The sequence below is a fragment of the Bos grunniens genome, chromosome 4, assembly GCF_055505025.1.
Source record: "Bos grunniens cultivar Pamir isolate PY7600 chromosome 4, Bosgru_T2T1.0, whole genome shotgun sequence".
Classification (NCBI taxonomy): domain Eukaryota; kingdom Metazoa; phylum Chordata; class Mammalia; order Artiodactyla; family Bovidae; genus Bos; species Bos grunniens.
The window spans coordinates 21,532,594-21,557,465 of NC_141168.1; the positions used below are offsets into that span (position 1 = coordinate 21,532,594).

Consider the following 24,872-nt stretch of genomic DNA (forward strand, 5'->3'; position numbering starts at 1 on the left):
CAGAGATAAACCAGGGTGAAGTCTCGAGATTTTTATCAGCTCAGAGATACTTTAAGAATAATAATCATGGTTCAGTGATAAAGAATCCGCCGGCCAATACAGGGGACACAGGTTCAATCCCTGAGTCTGGAAGATTCCCCTGGAGAAGGAAATGGCAACCCACTCCAGTATTCCTGCCTGGAGAATCCCATGGACAAAGAAGTCTGGCGGGCTACAGTCCACAGAGTCGGAAATGGCTCAGACACGACGCAGTGAGTAAACAGCGACAACAACGGTGTGGAGGACATTATGCAAATTACATTACATGACTGTTTCATGTAATTAAATATGATCTTCCCATAACAGACTTAGTCATTATTCCTGTATATTCAATCTTGATTTCCCCCTGGTCTTTAGCTAATTGGATACTTTATTTGGAATAGTTTTCCAAGTACAGCTAAAAAAAAAAATCTTTGGTGCCTGCATGAGGCATTACGTGTCATGAGATTTGTAATATTGTAGAAATGGAGATGATGGACCATAGCAAGTTTCACAGTACAATAAAGAGCAAAGCAATAGCTTAAACATGGAAATAGATTAATAGTCTCTGGTTAAATTTTGTCAGTTTCCAAAAAATAACATAATTTTTTGAGGTCAGAGCTTTGGAAGATTGGCCCTTCCAGAAAAAGAAATAGAGCACATTATTAGATCACACTTTCTTGGAAAATAATAACCCTTTATAATTGTACCTGGTTTTATGTCATCAGTTCATTTCAGTCTCAGTCGTGTCCGACTCTTTGCGAACCCATGAACCTCAGCACGCCAGGCCTCCCTGTCCATCACCAACTCCTGGAGTCCACCCAAACCCATGTCCATTGAGTCAGCGATGCCATCCAACCATCTTATCCTCTGTCGTCCCCTTCTCCTGCCCTTAACCTCTCCCAGCATCAGGGTCTTTTCAAATGAGTCAGCTCTTCGCATCAGGTGGCCAAAGTATTGGAGGTCATACATGTTACTACAGATGACATGCATAGACAATTTTTATATATGGAATCTATTTTGTGTTGGATTTTAGAGTCAAGATTGCAAGCCATAGTGTCAGACACACAAGGTGAAACTCCAAGAAATGATCTAACCAAGTTACACAAGAAATGGATGGCAGGGCTGGAACTTAGGTCTCAAGATCTTTAGTTCAAATGTTTACGCAATCGTATTTCAAGTGATCCTACAGAGAAAAATTTTAGTGTGTAATAAAAATTAAAAAACTTTGAAAATTTTTTACTCATTCTTTCATTAATTCAACAAGTATTTATTCAATCCCTACTACTTGCCAGGGATTGTTCCCTGTGGAAGGCTTTTGAAGGGAATAAAACAGATATTTCTTGTGGAGATTATGTGCTACTGGGAGAAGACAGACCAATCAGTTCAGTCGCTCAGTCATGTCCGACTCTTTGCGACCCTGTGGACTGCAGCACACCAGGCCTCCCTGTCCATCACTAACTCTCGGAGTTACTCAAACTCATGTCCATTGAGTCAGTGATGCCATCCAACCATCTCAGCCTCTGTCGTCCCCTTCTGCTCCTGCCTTCAATCTTTCCTAGCATCAGGGTCTTTTCCAACGAGTCGGCACTTCACATCAGGTGGCCAAAGTATTAGAACTTCAGCTTCAGCATCAGTCCTTCCAATGAACACCCAGGACTGATTTCCTTTAGGATGGACTGGTTGGATCTCCTTGCAGGCCAAGGAACTCTCAAGAGTCTTCACCACCACAGTTCAAAAGCGTCAGTTCTTCAGCACTCAGCTTTCTTTATAATCCAACTCTCACATCCATACATGACTACTGGAAAAACCATAGCCTTGACTAGATGGACCTTTGTTGGCAAAGTAATGTCTCTGCTTTTTAATAAGCTGTCTAGGTTGATCATGGAGAAGGCAATGGCACCCCACTCCAGTACTCTTGCCTGGAAAATCCCATGGTTGGAGGAGCCTGGTGGGCTGCAGTCCATGGGGTCGCTAAGAGTCGGGCACAACTGAGCGACTTCACTTTCACTTTTCACTTTCATGCATTGGAGAAGGAAATGGCAACCCACTCCAGTGTTCTTGTCTGGAGAATCCCAGGGATGGGGGAGCCTGGTGGGCTGCCGTCTATGGGGTCGCACAGAGTCGGACACAACTGAAGCAACTTAGCAGCAGCAGGTTGATCATAACTTTGTTTCCAGGGAGCAAGCATCTTTTAATTTTATGGCTGCAGTCACCATCTGCAGTGATTTTGGAGCTCCCCAAAATAAAGTCTGCCACTGTTTCCACTATTTCCCCACCTATTTGCCATGAAGTGATATGACCGGATGCTACGATCTTAGTTTTATGAATGTTGAGTTTTAAGCCAACTTTTTCACTCTCCTCTTTCACTTTCATCAGGAGGCTTTTTAGTTCTTCTTCACTTTCTGCCATAAGGGTGGTGTTAAAAAAGCACCCAGCTGATAATAATTGGCGTGGAGAGAAATAAAATGGAAAATTAAAGCGCATAGGGAGTACTCTGGTGGGTGGACCTCAGTAGATGTGGCTCTCCTGATGAACAGTCCAGGAAAGTCTCTCTGAACAGACTTTTGAGCAGAGACCTGAAGCAAGGAAAGGGATGAGCCACGTGGATGTCTAGGGGGAGACCTTAGCAGGCAGGAGAATCAGCAAGTACAATGGTTCTGAGAGAAGACCATGTTATGAATTATACTAGGCAGAACTGTTTAGCCCAGGGGTCCCCCACCTATGGAATCTAATGCCTGATGATCTAAGGTGGAGCTCATATTATAATAACAGAAATAAAGTCAAGTGAAAGTTGCTCAGTTGTGTCTCTTTATGACCCCATGGACTGTAGCCCACCAGGCTCCTCTGTCTCTGGAATTCTCCAGGCAAAAATACTGGAGTGGGTAGCCGTGCCCTTCTCCAGGGGATCTTTCCAAGCTAGGGATTGAACCCATGTCTCCCACATTAGAGGAAGATTCTTTACCATCTGAGCCAAAAGTGCACAATAAATGTGCCTGAATCATCCCCAAACCACCCCTTACCCCTGGTCTGTGGAAGAATTGTCTTTCACAAAACTAGTTCCTGGTGACAAAAAGGTAGGGGACTGCTGGTTTAGCTGGAGTCATTACATTTTAAGGAAAGAGGTTTCATTAGGACCTCTTTCTTCCCCAGATGAATTTAAAATGATGTCCTTAAGCACCTGTTGCTTTTTAGCTTTTTTTTTTTTTAAGAAAAACTTACTCTCCTATTTGACAGTAGAATATAGTGAAAATGAAATTCTTTGCCTTCAAATTAAAGTGGAAGGAGTAAACGTCATCCCAAAGGTCTATTATGGCATATTGAGTTTTTGTTCCCCTTGTCTATGATCTTATCAGAGGTTAAGGGATACACTCCACATGGAGCAGCTTCTGCTTCCTAGGAAGTCCGCTTTACCTGTGCAGTAACTTTTCCTCCTCCAGTTTTTGGATGGATTCATCTCCTCTAAGCCTGCAGTATAAAAGGCAATAGTAAGAAAAGAAAAGAAAAACCCAAAAGGTACAGTTATTGGCATGGCAATCAGGAGTTAAGGTCACTTTAGCAACATATGGCCAAATGTAAATTGTGTTAGGAATGTGATTTATTCTGTGTGGTCATATCATTTTGAGCAGAGACTTAAATGAGAAGATGAGATGACTAGGGTAATCAGTTATTTATGACATCACAGAAGTCAGTGGTTATGTGGCTGTAGAGGCCTTGTCATCATTTGGCTGAGGAATCCGTATGGATCCCAGGAGCACCTGGGGTTATCTGATATTTGATATGCAGTACATGTTCAATTTCAAACTCGATTCAGTGTCCTCCTCATTACCTCCCAAATCTGTCCCTAGCTCTGGTGACTTAGAAAGTGAGAGGAAAGTGATGTTCTACTATTTACATTCATCCCCTCTTTCTTCCAAGTGCTAGTTCCTTGTCGTGTGAGGATGATTCAGGGCTGGGGGAAGGGCAGATATCTCATGGCTGGGCCAAGTTGCAGAGTCTGCCGTGGTGGCCTTCAGTGCTGTTATTGTTCTTTGTCCGTGTGCTTCAAGAGGAGCACGGTGGCTCCAACTTGCCCCTTGACAAGGGGCTGTCTTCAAGGCATGCTCCTAGGAAATAGCAATCTCTTGTGAGGAATTACGGGGAACAGAGTTTAGAATGTTGATTCTTTATTTACTACCTCGTAATGAATTTGGCTTGGATAAGGATCCAAATTTCTGTTTCCATTTACTTTTCTTCCAGCACTTGCTTCTATTAGTACTTGGCAAAGGTATTTTGTAGAAAATAAATGTGTTTTACTGAAATAATAATGCTTATTTTGGCAAACTCTTTTCTCATTAGGAAGCCAAAGCTAATAGCAATTGCATTTATCCATGGATACCAGGCTAAGTGAACGTATATCTAAAACTAAAGATGTACAAATGTTGATAGTAAAGGGGTAGAGAAAGTTATACATCAAATACACACACACCACACACACACAAAGGTTGAAAATAAAAGAGTCGAGAACCGACTGTAATGCTCTGTTGTAACCTAAATGGGAAGGAAATCCAAGGAAGAGGGAATGTATGTACACATGTGGCTGATTCACTTTGCTTCATAGCAGAAACTAACACAACACGGTAAAGCTACTCCAATAAAAAAAAAAAATTGAAAAATAAGAGACCAAAAACTACAACTAATCGTTGAGGCAATGAAGTTAAAAAGAAAAAAGTAAAAGGGTAGAAGTAAAGTTAGCAGTTGCCAAGTCTCAGTTGCTCAGTCTGACTCTTTGGGACCCCATAGACTATCGCCCACCAGGCTCCTCTGTTCATGGGATTCTCCAGGCAAGAAAATTGGAGAAGGTTGCCATTTCGTACTCCAGGGGATCTTCCCAACCCAGGGATTGAACTGCACCTCCTGTGTTTCTTGCCCTGGCAGGCAGATTCTTTACCACTGAGCCACCTGCGAGTGCTAACCAAAAGAAAGCCATGGAAGCAACGTTAAGAATAGAAAAAATAAACTTTAAGGCAAAAATCTTTTCTATAATTAGAGCATCACTTCATAATTGTGGTGCTACCAGTAAAGAGCCTGCCTGCCAATGCAGGATACTTAAGAGACACTGTTCAATCAATCCTGGGTCAGGAAGTTTCCTGTGGAGGAGGACATGGCAACCCATGCCAGTATTCTTCCCTGGAGAATTCCATGGACAGAAGAGCCTGGTGGGCTACAATCTATTGGGTCACAAAGAGTTGGACAAGACTGAAGCAACTTAGTAGGCACATGCACTTCGTAATACTAAAATAATTCAATTCACTTGGAAAATGATTCCAGATTTCTGTATGCACCAAAACCATGAGCTTAAAATATGAAAGCAAAATTAATATATTCACAAGTAGAAATAGACAACTCCATAATAATAGAGGGGGATTTTCACATTCCTTTTTCAGTCATAGCTAGAAGAAAGGAACAAAACATTAGTAAGGATATAGAATGTTTGGACAACATGATTAATAAGCTTAAACACAAATAGACACAGCACTCAAATCAAGACCTTATTAGGCCATCTCCTTATTCTGTGGAAGATGTGTTTAGGATCATGAGATCTTATCCATCTTTCTACTTGGAACACACATGCAAGCAAGAGTAGAAAAAACTCCCTAATACAGACCTGTTTCTACATCACACACAAGACCGTAACATCTTTGAGCTCAAACCCTGAATATGCACATTGTAGGACTAACTTTGACCCATCCCTAATCCTATCAGTTTGGTACTAGTACTACAGGCTGTATGCTTTTCATTGCTTAATTTTGTGATAGACTTTGATGATAAGTATCTTATTGTCTAAACTTAGAGTCCTTATGAGGATGGAAATGTCAAAAGTACTAATGTTTTTAAGGTACAGTAGTTTGCTAACTCTTTATCAGTCTTATGAACAGGGCTGAGGGGACTGTTCAGAGCCTCTGGACTCACAATTTAAAACCTTTATGAGGGGACTTCCCTGGTAGTGCAGTGGTTAAGAACCCACCTTCCAATGCTGGGGACACAGGTTCAATCCCTGGTGGGGGAAACTAAGATCCCATATACCATGATGGGAACTGAGCCCGCGTGTGCTAGAGTCCCTGCTCTGCAATGAGAGGCCTGAATGCCACAACTGCAGAAAGTTCGCACACAGCAATGAAGACCCAGCACAGTCAAAATAATACAAGTAAATAAATAAAACCTTTGTAAGACGAGCCTCAGATTTCAAGTAGTGCTACTTAAATATATAAAACTGCTATGAAAAAATACCTTTGGATTTAAATATAATCACTAGTGTCTTGCAAATAGTATTTTATAGACAAATAGTATATATTGAAAGTGAAAGTGAAGTCGCTCAGTCGTGTCCGACTCTTTTCGACTCCGTGGACTGTAGCCTACCAGGCTTCTCCGTCCATGGGATTCTCCAGGCAAGAATACTGGAGTGGGTTACCATTTCCTTCTCCAGGGGATCTTCCCGACCCATGGATCGATCCCGGGTCTTCCTCATTGGAGGTAGATGCTTTAACCTCTGAGCCGCCAGGGAAGCCCCCTGCAGAAGGCAATGGCACCCAATTCCAGTACTCTTGCCTGGAAAATCCTATGGACAGAGGAGCCTGGTGGGCTGTAGTCCATGGGGTCGCTGAGGGTCGGACCTGACTGAGCGACTTGACTTTCACTTTTCACTTTCATGCATTGGAGAAGGAAATGGCAACCCACTCCAGTGTTCTTGCCTGGAGAATCCCAGGGACGGGGGAGCCTGATGGGCTGCCGTCTATGGGGTCGCACAGAGTCGGACACGACTGAAGTGACTTAGCAGTATAGCAGTATATATTAAATGGATATTTCTACTATAAAAGACACTGCCTTTTAGAAAACAATACTGCCACCGCAGGAGCAAGAGCAATGACTTGTGACAACATGGGGAATGAGAGGAGGAGAAAGGAACATTTGATAATTTTTTTTTAAGAAAAAGTTTTTAATCCCTCTTTTCAAACTTTCCATATATGTTTGATCAGTTGTCCCAGTCAGAGCGATTCTTAATGTTCTGTTGAAAAACTGCTTGTAATAAGAAGTATCTAATAATATGAAATAGCTTTCTTCCTTAAAAAATGAATCCAAGACTCAATCTGAAATACACATTTTGCTATGCCATCATCTTTATTACATCAGACAGAACTCTTGTAATCAATATAGTACATAAAACAAGTGAGGCAAAGACATTTGGAGGAATTCCATTTATTGTGGATGCATTTTCACAATATATATTTATTGCAGCGATCAATTATCAGTGAAAAATATTGTGTTTATAAAATTTTCAGGAATGGCAGATTCACAGAACATGCTAGTCACCTTGCAGGTTTATCTCTTAAAAAGATAACAAAGAGAATTGTAATGAAACAAGTAAACGAGGAGTTTCTTTTTCAAAAAATTAAATTCAAACCAAACAAAAATCTACCCTAAAAGTTATTCCATCCAAATACTGGAATAAAAGTCAGGATCAATCGATATATTCTCTTCTTAACTTTAGACTTTCTAGAAAAAAATATATAACAGTGATCAGGAGAAGCTCTTATTCAAAAGTACAACAAAGAAACTTTATCTCGATATAGGCCATAATTCAAACTTTGATCCATTTCACTCCAGTCGTGGGAGTCAGTGCTAACTCAGACACTGCACGTGAATTCTAGTTCATCTTATCATAGACTCATGTCTACTCTGTCATGGGTGGGTGACTTGTGCAATATTGCTGGCTTTACTTTCTTTGGCCTAGGTGTGCTAAAAGCTAGAGGAGTCAACAACTCTATATTGATTTTCGAGGAAAAGAGCCTCTGGAAGGCGCTAGTCACTCCTCATGCCAGCCCTACCCTGGCAAGCTCCCCCAGGGAACATTGTGGATTAGAAAAGGGTCATTTGGGAGGCTCCCTCATTGTGGTAGGAACTGATACTAAGATAACTTTGGTAAGTCATGAGGTATAGGTTTATAGAACTACACTATACGTATAGCTCTATGCTAGAACATATTGCCAAGACACTGGAGTACTCTTATTTATTGTGAAGAATAGATGAATGCATATGAGCTAAAAGAAGATCTGATATCTGGATTGTGTGTGTACAAATGATGAGTTGACAGACTCTTGGGGAAAAAGGTAAAACTAATGAAAATTACATATATATTTTTTGAAAGCTCAGCACATTATCAACTTATGGCAAGTACCAATGACTAATAAAGGTAGAAAAGTTTAACTAAAAAGATGTTAAAGATGTAAGTAGGTCATGACTCCTAAATAGTGGCTTTTGCTTACTTTTCTGCTTCCAGAGATTAGTCAAAGTTGGTCTTAGTACACTTATTTATGGAATTCTAAGCTGTACAATTTTGTCACTAAGATTCTTGTCTTTAATTTTCAGAGAAGGAAGAGAACTCAGATAGCATTTAAGCCAATCTATTGTGAACTTGATTCTTAAGAGTGAAGTTCTGAGCAAGCTTTAAGTTTGGTAGATTTGGTACAATTCACACTGGACTTCAAGATTGCTCTTAATTATAAACTAAGTACTATGTTTTATAGAAAATGTCAATGCATTTTGACACTTTGAATCTCTCTTATAGGTTATCCAGCATTGGAAACATATCGATACCTATTCTGCCATGTTGCTATTGGCAAATATGAAATATTAATATAATATTGTGATTTTTAGTTTTTAAAAAGCAGTGATATTGGCTAGTTACAGGGACATACTGCTAAATATAATAGCCTAGCACATAAAAAAGCTTTCTACCATTAGTGTGTTTGTGTACATGTATGCACATACATACATGATCAGGGTCATCTAAAATGTGGTTTACTATCACTACCAAAGAAATCCACAAAGCAACCAACCTAAAGAAATCAGTACCACTGTCAGCTAACATCATAACCCAATTTAGATATTCATCAACATGAAAAAAGTAATACCTTAACCGTACATCTTTCTATTTTGAAGAGAAACATTGCAGTATCTCAAATCTGAAGTGGGTTACTTTCACAAAGTGTTATAATTGCCTATAAGATAATTTCTTCCATGCTTTATTCTAAAGTGCAGAAATGACATGACTTCTGTTTTGTTTTTAAACCACTAGGTTTCATTTTTCTGGATACTGCACATTCCTCAGGCAATTTCCAACTCGGATCTCCTTTTGTTGACTTTCAATGTGGCTGGTATCACTGTTCAGACACAGAGTTAGGATGATCAGTAGAAAAGTCTCTATTTCACAGCATGGGTTTCTTTAGAAACAGGCTCCTGTGCAAAGGCAGTACTTTTACCATGAACATTTCTAGACTGTGATTATTAAATATAGTGATAATATACATGGGTTTACTGGGATAATGAAAAACAAAACAAAAGGAAATGAACCCAATTTAGTAAATCAACATAAATATAAAACAGAGCAAATTAGCCCTCTTCAACTGAGCTGGTCCAGCATCTTGAGCGGCTACTTTGGGTTCTTTCTTGAACTGTCTCAAACCTGCTAAGAGAAGAAAGCTTTAAATAGGCAGGCCATGGTGTTTCAGCTAGACATTTTGTGTCAGATTAAAAAAAAAGAATCATAATATGGCAGGAATAAATGTTTATGAAAGGGAGGATTATTGTTGGCATTTCATTTAAATATGCTCCTGTTCTTTCAGTCTATCCTTTCCTCTGTTGTTTTTTTCACTTTCCTCTTTTTTTCTTCTTTATATTCCCTTTTTCATATCTTGATCTGGAGCCTTGCTCATGGCATTCAGGGTCAAAGAGGTTTGTTGTTTTTTTTTTAACTACTATAAGGGCCAGGACTCTATGATATGCATCCCAAGATAGGCATGCATGACTGAATGGCTTAGTCTAGGCCACATCAAGGCATGATGGTAAAGCGGACTAGGCTTATCTTCAGTTCTCTCCGGTTTTTCATTTCCTACTTCCTATTCATACACCCCTACCCTAGAAACATGTCTGATCCATGGTCTCATTGTACACCATTTCTTTTCTTCTGCTAGCTGATAAAAGTCTTTGCTGAAGTATTCATGAATGTTGAGTTGTTGTGAATCCGCAATTTCAAATAGATAGTTTCATTTCAAAGGAATTACTGCATGACATGACACTAGTGAGTTTGACATTTTGGCCCAAAGGAGCTGTCTACTTTGCTACCTCATAAACTCAGCTCTGGGACTGCTGGTTATGTTATTATTATTACTGTAGAAAGAGTTTCATGGTATAGATCAAAGAGGAGGGGCTGGTATGTGTGAAGTCTTACCCTTTATCACAATGTTGCACAATTTCAGGGAGTACCGTTTGTGTTGTATTGTATGTGAGTGGTGCTGTCTGAGTCTGACCATCCCAGACCGTATCTTTACTTTCTAGAACACTGCCTCAGAGGAATGCTGTCCAGAGGGGATCTATTAAACTTGTGATGATGGCCTATGGACAGCTATCTCCTACTCAGAAAGGAGACTATATAAACATTTGGACTGTCATTTATGAAAGATCTTTCCTAGAAGGGTCATAATGGCTTAGGCCAACAAAACTTCTTCTTCTTTTTTTTTTAATGAACAACTGAAAAATGACTCCTTTCCCTTCCACCAGGAGAAAACTGTATAAGAAACTCAGAATGTTATATTTTCTATTGAGTATGCAATTCTCATAAAAACCCCATCATGTATAATAGTTAAGAATGCAGGCTCAGATCTGACTGCCTGAGTTTAATCCAGGCTTTGCTCCTTGTTTGCTGTGTGACTTTGAGAAAGTTACTTAACTCTCTGTGCCTCATTTTCCTCAGATCTAAATGGGGCTAATAATAATAATGGTGACTGAAAAATAAAATAAATAATGGTGACTGGAGGGTCAAATAAGATAAGGTAGGTTGAGAAGGTAGAACAGTTTCTTGTATATAGTGTATGTTCATTACATGTTAGCGATTTGTAATGGTGATAATTATTACTGATACTTTTAATATATTTAGCGATTATTTAGAAAGCTTATTTAAAAGTCATTTAAGTAGAGAGGCTGGCCCAGTGGATTTTATGACAAGAATGTAACAACTGAGAACTAATAGAGAAGATGGAATAACACACTCAGACTTAACAGCCCAGACTTTAGCACACAGAAGTAGGAAAGAGGAAGCAATTCTTTCCCTTTTGTGAATTGCAGTGATTCTTCAGATGCTTTTGAGATGTTCTTCAGTCCTAAGTTGCTTAAAAAGTGCTTCTGTGTATGGAGTTCTACCCTGGCCATAAGCAGACTAGTCTAATTTTACTAACTGTTACTCCCTGATTTTTCTTTTTTCAATTTTCTCTCTACCAAAAGAGAAGACTGGAATTATTACTTGAAATAAAATGCTACAACAAGGGGTCCTGTTTTTAGTTTATGCATCATTTAGGTATTGTCCAGAGTCCCCTTTATGAAGAATAAGCAGAAGAAGAAAAAAAAGACAAATCCAAACATCCTTAGCCACTAGTTTTCATAGGGTAGCAAATTTTGCTAACTTTTGAATGTTATTTTAATTTTTTGTCATATCAGCCTTGAGTCCTAGGCTGCTGGCAATGCGACCCCTTAGAATGGCTCCAGAAAGCAGCTTTCAAACTACCCTGTAGGGAGAGAGAAGTTTCTTCCCTGGGCAATCTGAAAATTCTGATCTTCAAACCTGGACTTAGAATATCTTAGAAAGAGTTTCATGGTATAGATCAACACCCCTTTCACTACGATGTTTCTGGAAAGTCTGGGAACCATCTCACGGATCTGGACTATTTACCTCGTGTAACTGACAAACCTACCACGCTGAAGGCTCCATGACACTGCCCTTCACTGTACCATATACAGGTCTTTAGAAACTGATGGTTACTCAGGCAAGACTGTGGATCAGTGCTATTTCTCATTTGACCCTGGGACCTCACACTGCAGGATACAGTAGGAAATGAACCCATGAAAAACAAATCTCCCAGTAGATTACCTTAGTGGGGGAAGTGACCTTGTCCACAGATTGCTTTTCCCAGAGGTTCCTCTTGCCAGATACATCTCCTGGCCTCAAATCCTAATGAACAGAAAGCAGAAAAATTAATATGTGGCTCTTTGTATGTTCTGGCCAGGTCTAAATAAATCACATGTTGTTTATTTGTGTAACACACTTTATCCGAGTGATGTGAAATGGTTTGAATCAAAAGGATTGCTAACCATTGTTTGATTTTATATAGACCCTGACCTATGTTGTGACACGAGAATGGGCTCAAACTATCCAGCACTGAGGTCCCGTTATTCACTGGGGACTTACTGTTTATTGACCTGTAAAATTGGAATATAAGCATATTTAAAATGAGATAGCCTATTTTTAACTTTCTATGTCCTTAGAAGTGAATAGCACATAGGTTTTAAATAATTTTTGGTATGAAAGTGAAAGTTGCTCAGTCGTGTCCGACTCTTTGCGACCCCATGGAGTCCATGGAATTCTCTAGGCCAGAATACTGGAGTGGGAATCCCAGGGACAGGGGAGCCTGGTGGGCTTCCGTCTACGGGGTCACACAGAGTCGGACACGACTGAAGCGACTTAGCAGCAGCAGCCTTTCCCTTCTCCAGGGGATCTTCCCAACCCAGAGATCGAACCCAGGTCTCCCGCAGTGCAGGTGGATTCTTTACCAGCTGAGCCACAAGAGAAGTCAACAATACTGGAGTGGGTAGCCCATCCCTTCTCCAGGGGATCTTCCTGACCCAGGAACCGAACCAGGGTCTCCTGTATTGCAGGTGGATTCTTTATCTACTGAGCTATCAGGGAAGCCCAATTTTTTGGCATACTCCAACATAAAATAAAAAGTTTAAAAATTAAAAAATACCTAAAATAAATAAATAATTTTCAGGGGATTGGATAAACACTTCATCCCTTGCCAATTAGCTTTCTTTTTGGCCTCACGGCCCCCAGCCCTTAAGACTAATGCATATCAGCTGGACTTCCAATGGCCAACCCTGCATCTCTTCGCCTGAGGACTTCCTCAGGCTACAGGTGCCCACTTTGCCCACCCAGGGGGCAACCTGGATGTTCAGAGTCATCCCTAAGAGCAGTCTTCAATCACTCATCCATGAGATTTGGTGCGAGACTATTTCTTAGACTCGCTCACGCCTCAGGTAGGGTAACTAGAAGCATGTGTTTTGTGATGGCTTCTAGGTTTTTCCCAGTGGGGTTACGTTTAAAAGCTCACGTAGTGAGTTGCTTAATAAACATTCTTAATTGGCTGTTTTCTTTTCCCGCCTCACTTCCTATAGTGTTTTCTTCACGTCCCAAGTACACTACTTGCACAGGAACCACTATTTTAGGGCAGCCCAATCTAGGACACTTTTGTAATTACACTTTTCTCAGACTAAAATAATTTTATGTTTTCTGAGAAGCAAGTGGTAATTCAGAAGTGTATCAGGAGAAGCCAGCCCCATGAAAGTAAACATTTACTACAAACTGTACCCATAAGAGAAACTGACAGGTTGATGACATATGCAAGAACCCGTGAAAATCTTGGGAAGAAAACACTAAAATACGATAACAGCTATATATCTTGGATTTTTTATTTACTACCTCATAATGAATTTGGCTTAGACAAGGATCCAAATTTCTGTTTCCATTTACTTTTCTTCTAACATTTGCTTATATTAGTCCTTGGCAAAGGCAGTTTCTGGAAAATAAATGTGTTTTACTGAAATAGTAATGTTTATTTTGGCAAACCCTTTTCTCATTAGAAGGCAAAGCTAACAGCAATTGCATTTATCCATGGACACTAGTCTAAGCGGACATATGTTTTTTCATAGATAACTATTGAGATTGTAACGTTGAAGATGCACTGGTTAATAGTATCATGTGAAGCAGTTCAGATTTACCTTAATCTTATTATTAATAAATTTCTGGATTTTCACTGTGATGTGGATTCCTGATATTCTGTTAGAGAGTTACACCTATTTAACTTGGAACCAGTAAGCAACAAATCAGGTTGTTTTTGAAAAGTTCCACTGTATATTTCCATGTAGGCAGAAGCTGCCAAATTGTCTGGAAGACTGTTTAAAAAATTTGGAGACTATAATCAGGAACATGCTAATGGTAGCTCTGGAAAGTGGCTATTACTACTTTATTTATTTGATTTATATAAGACAAATACTTTTTTTTTTAATGTGAATACTCTTCTACTGAGGAAAATGAATTGTATCTCCCTTAAATCCTGCCTATGAATCTTTTGAGGTCACTTAAAGAGTTTAGAGAGTCCATTTAAAGAAAATATTAACATCCAAGTAGCAAACTGGCATTTTAAATCAAATGGGAAATATAAATGAAATTACCTGACTGGACTACTACATTTTAGAGAAAGACCCACTCCAGAAGAACAGGGAAAAATGAAGGCAGGAAAGCAGACTTCCAGTCAACCAGAGATCAAAGAATGAAGAAGAGAATTCAGCTGAGAAGGACAAAGTTGGTATTTTTTTTAAACAAAAAGAAAGATAAATTAGCATTTTAATTGCTGTATATAACATGTAGTTTAGACACAAAGAACAGACAAACCAGGTACAACAGACATATTCAGAATTTTACACAGTGACACTGAAGTCCTGTAAATTCTACCCACAAATAGCAATAGATGTCCCAGCAAAGAATAAGGTATAGATCAGTGTTTAAATAAGTTACTGATTTTTAGAAACCCCAAGTAATATTGATTTGACAAGCTTCTGAGCACTTTTAATTACATGAAAATTAATTCATAGCTAGCAGCAGAGGATGGTTTTTATCTTAGGTGAAGTTTAGAACTGAACACGAATCTCTTTTCCTTCTTCTTGAGGTTTCACTGGGTGAGCACTATTTTGGTAAGAAAACTTATCTCTGATTTTTCCTTAATGGCCACGTGCCACACATCTGGAAACACAACCCTGGCTTTCCCCTCCACGCACATATGCCAAGGAATAGAAACCAAGGGCTAAGAATAAATCGCTTATGGCCCCCAATTAGAAGGGTGGCTTTGGGAGCCTCCTCTCTACTGTTGTCCTTAGGCAATCTTCTGACATCCTGAGCTCAGCGTCGGCCTGACCAGAATCCCCAGGCTGTCAAACTCACATGCCTTTCATGAAGAGACAGGTTAGAAACACAAAAGCCGAAAGTGGCTGGTGGAAGAAAATTTTAAATTTTGAAAAAGAGGGAATTGACAAATTAAAGAGTGCATACCTCCACACCTCAAAAATGTGTTTGAATTATAATTTTAAAAGGGAAAATAAAGCATGATGGCCTGGTCTACACAGATCTTAGCTGCAGGCCACCAGAGTGAAAAACCCTGGATAAGACCTAAACAGCCTTTCTTGACCTGACTTTCTAAGCCGCCTTCCTGGATTTAACCTTTTGTCTGATAAGTTTCATGTACTCATATCTACAGGACCCTTCCGGCTCTTCCCAGTAGTTTGGACATTTTCATTTCCTTTCTGTTGAATCCTTATTGTCTGTGGTTCACAATCCTGCCTTGTTGAACTCCAAGTTATTTCTTTTCCTGAATGACATGTTGCTGGTCTACTACACTTGGAATGTGCACAAAGCTCAAAGTTGCTTATTAAGAATACTCAAGCTGGCCTTTTATCTATAACATCAATTATGTATCATTATCTTTCGACCTGGCCTTTATCAAGGAAGCCACACTAGTCTACAAAATCCAATGGGACATGGGGAAAAAGAGATCATTCTGATGTATACTAATTGCCACCTTCTTCTTTCCTTTTCTTCTCTACACAGTATTATAGTAGTTGCCAACCTTTTTGGCATGACGGACCCGTTTCAAGGAAGACAATTTTTCCGTCGACCAGGGGTAGGGGAGAATAGTTTCAAGATGATTCAAATGTGTTACATTTATTGTGTACTTTATTTCTATTATTATATTACACTGTGAAATATAATGAAATAATTATACAATTCAGCAAAATGCAGAATCAGGCGGTAATGCAAGTGATGGAAAACAGCTGTAAATAAAGATGAACCTTCACTTGCTCTCCTGCCACTCACCTCCTGCTGTGTGTGACTCAGTTCCTAACAGGCCACAGACCACTACTGGTCTGTAGTCTGGGGGTTGGGGACCCTGCCCTAGTAGACAGTCTAGCAAATTACTTATTAAATATTAGATAAAGCAGGCAATGATTTTGTAATTTCCCTGTAATGCCTGTTTGTCCTGCCATTTTTAGGAGGTCATCAATAATTCCCAGAAAATGGGGATTTTTGTGGAAACCTTGACTCAGCTATACCTATTGTAATACTAACTGAATTGAATCTTTTTAACACTCCCATTAGGATGAAATAGATGATAGGCTTATCAGTTAAAGTGTTGATAAAAGAGTATGGGTCAGGTCCTTGACCAAATATATGAGTGTAATCTGGGACTGAAATGAAACAAGGTTGCAAATACATGTAAAAAACTGACCACCTCCTTTAGCAACGTGCCATATTCATCCAAGAAGAAAGAAGAAAAACATACACCTCTTTCTTCTTATCTTGCTATCCTGAGAAGTCTTAAATGGGTCCACAAACTTGCTGAACTTGTATTATATGCAATGTTTTAGGGGAGAGGGTCCTTAGATTTCATTAGGTTTTCAAAGGGATAATTCAATAAGGTTGATAAACACTGGTCTCGAACCATAAAACTTTATATTACCTGCCATTAAAAAATAATTTCCATTCTTTATATCACCTTGGGTGCTAGGGAAACTTGAGGCACTAAAGATCACATACCTTGAGGGTATCATCCCTTGCCTTGTGTGTGCTAAGTCACTTCAGTCATGTCTGACTCTTTTTGACCCCGTGGACTGTAGCCTGCCAGATTCCTGTCCATGGGATTTCCAGGCAAGAATACTGGAGTGGGTTGCCATGCCTCCTTCAGGGAATCTTCCCAAGCCAGGGATTGAACCTGTGTCTCTTAAGTCTCCTACATTGGTAGGCGGGTTCTTCACCACTAGGGCCACCCAGAAAGCCCTACTATCTCCTTTTATAGGCCTCCTTTCGTATATCTGAGGACTTCCCTGATGGCCCAGAGGGCAAGGAAATCTGCCAGCAATGCAGGAGACACAGGAGATGTGGGTTCGATCCCTGAGTCAGGAATATCCTCTGGAGGAGGAAATGGCAACCTACTCCAGTATTCTTGCTGGAAAAATCCCATGGACAGAGTAGTCTCAGGGGCTACAGTCCACAGTCACAAAGAATCTATATCTATTGGGAGCAGGAAAAAGATTTCTTTTCAATAGTTGTAAACTAGGTTCACATTAGTTTTATATCTCTGTGAGGCCTTTAGGTAAAGAATCTCAGGCTGAATATTAATTGATTATAAGGAATTGTACCCAAGAAGAGTACGGAAATATTTCCATTTTTTCTTTTTTCAGTTGGAAAGGTGATAAACTCTAGTGACTTTGGAGATTAAACATGGAGCCAATGGGTGCAATTAAATGCTCAATGGTGCAGAGACCTAGGGTTTGGGAAGCTTTTCTTCTGCCTCTGGAATGGGGTAGTTGTGACAGCAGAGTCTTTTGCTACCTTGGGCACCAACAAAGCTATAAAAGCCAACTGAACAGAGAAAGCTCACCAGTGGACAGTAGGGAGCTTCATAAGTCTTTTGATTATAATGATAAATGCACGGCAACTACCATATACATTCACTGAAAAGGTTAAGAGAATATTTTTAGTAAGAAAGCCATGCTTAATAAGAAGATTTTAAATTTCCAAAAATAACATTCATAACCAGTTTTTATAGTTTCTAGTCTTACTGTTGTTTTGTTTTAAATGGCTTTTCTTTGGAGGTGTTGACAAGGAAATTACAGCAATTATTTCAACAACTACCTAATCACTGTATTTTTGGGTTAAGTTACAGAAATTAGGCAAATTAGAAAATGTGAGTTCGATAGCCAGCATAACATTCTAAGTCTAGGGGTGCTCTTGACACAGAAATGGCCGAGATCATTTGACATTTTCAAATTCCTAGCTTAACTCATAGAATAGAAACTAAACACGCAGATAGTTAAGAGGGCAAATCTGAACTGCCTCCGCGATCCAGGAGGAGAGGTGATGACCGTTCCGTTCTACCTTCTGGGTAAATGACAGTGCAGCTGCTCGGGACTGCTCTCTCTCATCTGAGCCCCTCCTTGTTTGTTACTCAGCAGTCGCAGCCAAGAACAGGGGCCCTGTTTTTCCCAGACAAAACTCCCAACAGCCTGTTTTCTTCAGTTGCTGGAAGCTGAGCTATCAAAGACATTCAGAAAAACCTGGAGCTACTTACAGAAGGCTTGGGAGCAGGCGACTTGCTTCCCTCGGGCGTTTTGGTTAGCCATTCGTTGATGCGGCTGGAGACCCCCACCTTCAAGCCGGCGGTTTCCTGTAAAGGTCAAGCATCCAATGTTAAAGGGGAAAAAAAAACTACCTGGAAATTCAAAGCAACCTCAAAATACTATTCAGTATTATTTCATACAGCACCAATCAATTGCTGATCATTATACGGACTATTTTAAGGAAAATGAACCTTGAACTTGATATTGAAAGCGTATGATATCTGGTTTTCTTCCCCCTGCACTTCCCCTCCCCTGCCAATCCCAAGGTTAGTGATGAACTCCGGGCATTGTATTTAGAGGCCTCTGGCCAGGGCATAGTATACAACCTCAGTATACAATCACATACCATAGTATATGAACCTCAGGAACACACTCTTTCTGAGCTTGCTTTTGTGGTCATTGCAAAAGAAAGTAAGAATTATACTTTCTTCACTGCTTTTGTAATTAACTATGTAATTCCTAAAAGAAAAAAAAAGGAAAAAAAAGGCGGGGGGGCGGGGGCGGGTGGCGGGGATCCAACCTCCAGAATGAAAAGACAGCAACCCTTGCTCACCTTGTTTGGTGTGCCCGAAGCAGAGGGGGATGAGAACACATTGCCTTTCTCCCACATGCTCTTGATGTTGCGGACACCTTCGGCAGGAACAGGAAGGTCCGAGGCTGCTGGCTTTGTAGGTTTTGCAGCTTTTGTTCCCTGAAGTATGTGAATTATTTTTAGGATTGGTGCTGATAAGTTTGTTCTCATAAAACTATAGTAAGCCTGTCTGCCTCAACGTTATCACTCAACAAATTCATTGGGTAAACACCTTCACCAAAAGTGACTCATAATTTCCATACATTTTGATAACATCTCTATTTCCGAATAAACCATTATATCTACTTCAGAGGATCTTTTCAAATTGAAATATGCTTTTCATTAGCATCTCCCCCCGCCACTTATTGTTATAGTGATATGCTACTTCATTTCTTCAACAGACACTTCTTGAGTGCCTGCTGTGTGCCAGGCACTGTGTTAGGCTCTGGGGACATGGTGGCACTCAAGAGTCTGCTCTGTAAGCCCCACTGGACTGACATTAGTAGGACAGATGGTAACTAGTTATTCAGTATTATTTCACCTTGCAATAAGTACTATGAAAGATGAGTGTGGAGCTGAAAGCATGCCAAGAGACCACAGAACAGGACAGTGGTACTTAGTTTAGGGGGCTTCCCAGGTGGCTCAAGTGGTAAAGAATCCACCTGCGCTGCAGGAGATGCAGGAAACATGGGTTTGATCCCAGGGTTGGTCAGATGCCCTGGAGGAGGGCACAGCAACACACTCCTGTATTCTTGCCAGAAAAATCCCATGAACAGGGGAGTCTGGCAGGCTACAGTCCAAAGGGTTGGAAAGAGTCAGACAAGACTGTGCAACTGAGCACGCACTTAGCTGCTGCTGCTAAGTCGCTTCAGTTGTGTCCGACTCTGTGCGACCCCAGAGACGGCAGCCCACCAGACTCCCCTGTCCCTGGGATTCTCCAGGCAAGAACACTGGAGTGGGTTGCCATTTCCTTCTCCAATGCATGAAAGTGAAAAGTGAAGTCGCTCAGTTGTGTCCGACTCTAGCAACCCCACGGACTGCAGCCCACCAGGCTCCTCCGTCCACGGGATTTTCCAGGCAAAAGTACTGGAGTGGGGTGCCATTGCCTTCTCCGACACACTTAGTTAAGGGGGGCAAAAGTAGGCCACTTTGCGGACGAGACATTTAAACCCAGATCTAATGGAAGACTTCAAAGAGGTTGGTGAAGGAAAGCACAAACACCGTTTCATGCAGAGCTAACAGTATATGCCAAGAAACAAAGATAGGGATGTGCCAAAACATCGAGAAAGACTGAGAGACCACTGCAGGGAGAATATACTGGAAGGAGGAATGAACGGGTGTAAAAAAGAAAGATGTGCATCCAAGATACTTTTCCAGCAGTAGTGATGCACACACCCTAAATCATGCAGTTTCTCTCCTGGTCCTGCTTTGGGGCCTGTGGCATGTGTCACCAAGGTGGGCAGCCAGGGTGAGTGGCCCCACTGCTGGACTACATAAAGGCTGAAGCCATAGTCTTGGCTTCATTAACCCTGTTAGAGTTATGACCAATTCAACCACAGAAAAAAACTATTTGCAATTTGTCTTATTTGTCTTATATTTTAGTGGCCATTTAATCTTCTGAAAATCTCCTCGTGAATGTTAGGACTTGATTATTCACTTGGTAAACCATCCAGAACGCTTTCTTATTCCCTCTCATCATTACAAACTATTTTATAGGCATCTCCACTCTGCAGTACAAAGGGCAGGATCTAATCAAATTGAACTGATCCAGTTACATCATAGCAGACAACTGAAACGAAAGTCTACACAAAGGAGGAAAAAAAATCAGTATTGCATCCTGATCAATGGCACCCTACCCTCTTAGTGCTTTGGTACTTGGAAATGTACATTATTTCCAAATTGAGTAGAACTCCTAGGTCAACTGGCAGTGGGGAAAGAAAGCTGGATTAGACAGAGGCATAAAACTATGATCCTTCAAATATAAAACAATCAATTTGAAATTGACTATTAAATTCCAGCTGGCTATCATCTTTATATTAATTTATACTACTAATTTATTTGATAATAAAAGTTCTTATAGACAAAGAAGGACTAGTCATGGTTGTAAAGGACCTGTTTAAACTATATATGGGAACACCTTTTATAAGGAATTAAGAATATTGAAGATATACTTGTGAACATATAAATAATACAGTTAAGTAACAAATTCATTAAAAAAAATTACACCTTCATTAAAGAACACTCAGGTGGAAAGTAGTAAATAATTTATTTAAAACTTTTCTATAATTTATCTTTACTATTGCTTTCTCTATAACTAGTTCAAAATAATAAAGCATCATTAACATTCTAACACTACTGGACTTGATTATTGTCCTAAGTGTTTCTCTGATTGTTTATACAATCAGAGTTGATTTCTGTTTGACCATAACACTGAGGCTACAGTCTGTGGGTTCGCATAGAGTCAGACACGACAGAGTGACTAACACTTTCACTTCAGTTTCCTAACATCGAGGACGTCTCTCACCTCAATTGCACTGGTGTATTGCTCCAGTCTGCTGTCAATCTTGGAGACTACTGCTGCTTGATGAGTTGATTTGACACCACTGTTAAGTAAATAAACACACACAGACATGCATAAAAATATGAGAGAATTTTCCCATTACATCAAATGGTTGATGATTCTCAATTCAACAATCAACCATATTTACCTTTTCTGCACAGACTTATTCAAAAATTCTGCTCGCTCTTCTATCTAGGAATAGGAAAAAAAATAAAACCAGTTAATATTTTCAGCTTATAAAGAGGGTTTCTCAGTCCATACTATTATTTTTCCTGAACCTGGGGAATAAAAGCACCAAAGAGTGTCAAAGAGTAAGAGGGTGCTGTGCACAGCACCTCTGCTAGGGAGGAAAATGACACATTAGGTATTTGATAATGAGGTTTGTGATACTGGGAGATGAAGGTAGGATTGGCAGAAGACAGAGAAATATGAAGTTCTGGAAACAAAGACTAGATAGAATGGAATAAAAATGCCTCTGAAAAAACATAAATCAACAGCAAAACAATCACATTTCAAGACTAACTTTTTTTGCTTTTGCTTTCTGACATACTTTAAATTTTTTTCATTTTTTATTGAGGTATAAATGATATAACATTAGTTTTAGGTATACAGCATAATGATTTGATATTTGTATATATAAGAATGATAACCAGGAACTGTGATCTGTTCACTTACTGCTTAGCCTGGTTTCCTAATTTTGATAGCTATTACTGAACTTAATTTGCCCTGAATGTAGAAGACCGATATGGGGCTGAGTGAAACTGGGGCACAGCTCACCAGGAATGGCTGAGGCTTCTCATGAAAACCCTAGTAGTCCAAGTGGGAAATAAGGAAATAAGCCCAGAGAAACTCCTATGAGTATACTGATGGATAGTTTGCCAAGTTGCTTCAGTCGTGTCCAACTCTGTGCGACCCCATGGACTGCAGCCTACCAGGCTTCTCCGTCCATGGGATTCTCCAGGCAAGAACACTAGAGTGGGTTGCCATTTCCTTCTCCAATGCATGAAAGTGGAAAGTGAAAGTGAACTCGCTCAGTCGTGTCTGACTCTTAGCGACCCCATGGACTGCAGCCTACCAGGCTCCTGCATCCATGGGATTTTCCGGGCAACAGTACTGGAGTGGGGTGCCATTGCCTTCTCCGACGGATAGTTTAGTATTTTTTAATACATATTTTTTAAAGCTAGAAATTTTTGCTACAACTAAAGCTGCTAAATCAAGCATTGTATTTTACTAAAACTGCATCACTCAAATCCAAATGTTCTTCATAAGCCAGCAAATATTTGTTGACTCCTTATGATACCCAACTCCAGGCTAGAAATAGCCTTTGCCATGCATCTTCTGTCATCAGCAAATAGTAACACCTTTGCATATGACTGCATGTGCAAAGCACATAGGTCCATTTTCTGTCCTGTTCAGGAATCTACTGGATTATAGTTACTGTAGAATTGTGCATATCAACAACCTCAAATAAGCAGATGATACAACTCTAACGGCAGAAAGCAAACAGGAACTAAAGAGCCTCTTGATGAGGTTGAAAGAGGAGAGTGAAAAAACTGGCTTAAAACTCAACGTTCAAAAAACTAAGATCATGGCATCTGGTCCCATTACTTCATGGCAAATAGATGGGGAAAATGTAGAAACAGTGACAGATTTTATTTTCTTGGGCTCCAAAATCACTGTGGATGGTGAACTACAGCCATGAAATAAAAAGATGCTTGCTCCTTAAAAGGAAAGCTATGACAAACCTAGACAGTATATTAAAAAGTGAAGACATCACTTTGCTCACAAAGGTCCATATAGCCAAAGCTATGATGTTGAAGCTGAAACTCCAATACTTTGGCCATCTGATGCGAAGAGCTGACTCATTTGAAGAGACCCTGATGCTGGGAAAGATTGAGGGCAGGAGGAGAAGGGGATGACAGAGGATGAGATGGTTGGATGGCATCACCAACTCAATGGACATGAGTTTGGGTGAACTCCAGGAGTTGGTGATGGACAGGGAGGCCTGGCGTGCTGTGGTTCAAGGGGTCGCAAAGAGTCAGACACGACTGAGCAACTGAAGTGAACTGAACTGATGGTTTTTCCGGTAATTATGTAGAGATGTGAGCATTGGCCAATAGAGAAAGCTGAGTACCAAAGAATTCATGCTTTCAAATCGTGGTGCTGGAGAAGACTCTTGAGAGTCCTTTGGACAGCAAGGAGGGAAAACCACTCAATCCTAAAGGGAATCAACCCTGAATATTCATTGGAAGGACTGCTGAAGCTGAAGCTCCAATACTTCGTTTACTTGATGCAAAGAGCTGACTCACTGGAAAAGACCTTGATGGTGGGAAAGATTGAGGGCAGGAGGAGAAGAGGCGACAGAGGATGTGATGGCTGGATAGTATCACCAATTCAATGGACACGAGTTTGAGCAAACTCCGGGAGACACTAAAGGACAGGGAAGCCTGGCGTGCTGCAGTCCACGGGGTCACAAAGAATTGGACACGACTTAGCAATTGAACAACAACAACAAGAATACTGGAGCAGCTGACCTTCGCCTACAATCTTTGAAATGTCAATGGCTTTTTCTAGACTGTTGGCCTAGGACTCAGAGATTATTAATAAATAACCTTAAGCTTTTTGGAAAACATGCTTCACTCCTAATATCAGTTGAACAATACTTTTATAGATGTTAGTGAGGGCACTTCATCCTTTCCAATGATTTCTTACAAAGATAAAATCTAACTCATTAATATTAAACTTTATGCAAAAATGTGCTATCAGTATCCCCGAGTTTATGAGGTGTAAAGGGTTTAAAACCCTTATTTTTCTGATTTTAACATGAACTTAGAAGTGTATTTTTGGAGGAAAAGTTCCCAGCTAAATTTTTTCTGAATGAGATAAAATACATTAGAACCACATAATGTACTGGCACTTGTAATATTATTCACTCATCTATCCATCCAACCTTTATCCCTGACAACCTGTCTGTCAAACAACCAACAAACCAATAAATTATATGTGAGCACCGCTTACTCCTTGGAAGGACAGTTATGACCAACCTAGATAGCATATGAAAAAGCAGAGACATTACTTTGCCAACAAAGGTCCATCTAGTCAAGGCTATGGTTTTTCCTGTGGTCATGTGTGGATGTGAGAGTTGGACTGTGAAGAAAGCTGAGCACCGAAGAATTGATGCTTTTGAACTGTGGTGTTGGAGAAGACTCTTGAGAGTCCCTTGGACTGCAAGGAGATCCAACCAGTCCATTCTGAAGAAGATCAGCCCTGGGTGTTCTTTGGAAGGAATGATGCTAAAGCTGAAACTCCAGTACTTTGGCCACCTTATGCGAAGAGTTGACTCATCACCAGGAAAAGACCCTGATGCTGGGAGGGACTGGGGGCAGGAGGAGAAGGGGACGACAGAGG

The 24,872-nt window shown here is 40.2% G+C and overlaps 2 protein-coding genes across 48 annotated transcripts in view; one reads left to right on the forward strand and one right to left on the reverse strand.

Moving 5' to 3' along the window:
* The window catches only part of CYREN (cell cycle regulator of NHEJ), a 194,372-nt gene that overhangs the window by 126,317 nt on the left and 43,183 nt on the right, over nt 1-24,872 (forward strand). The window lies entirely within an intron of this gene.
* Nucleotides 7,239-24,872, reverse strand: part of CALD1 (caldesmon 1) — a 231,504-nt gene continuing 213,870 nt past the window's right edge. For 33 of the 45 annotated variants that reach the window (XM_086395509.1, XM_086395487.1, XM_086395499.1 and 30 more), the window contains 6 exons: nt 21,613-21,656; nt 21,429-21,507; nt 18,887-19,024; nt 18,285-18,380; nt 11,978-12,058; nt 7,239-9,523 (listed from right to left, as the gene is read on the reverse strand). In XM_086395509.1, the coding sequence (XP_086251635.1) occupies nt 9,515-9,523; nt 11,978-12,058; nt 18,285-18,380; nt 18,887-19,024; nt 21,429-21,507; nt 21,613-21,656 (447 nt within the window). In that variant the 3' untranslated portion in view covers nt 7,239-9,514. The remainder of the gene's footprint in view (nt 9,524-11,977; nt 12,059-18,284; nt 18,381-18,886; nt 19,025-21,428; nt 21,508-21,612; nt 21,657-24,872) is intronic. The other 12 variants (XM_086395525.1, XM_086395526.1, XM_086395506.1 and 9 more) reach the window with 1 other exon arrangement.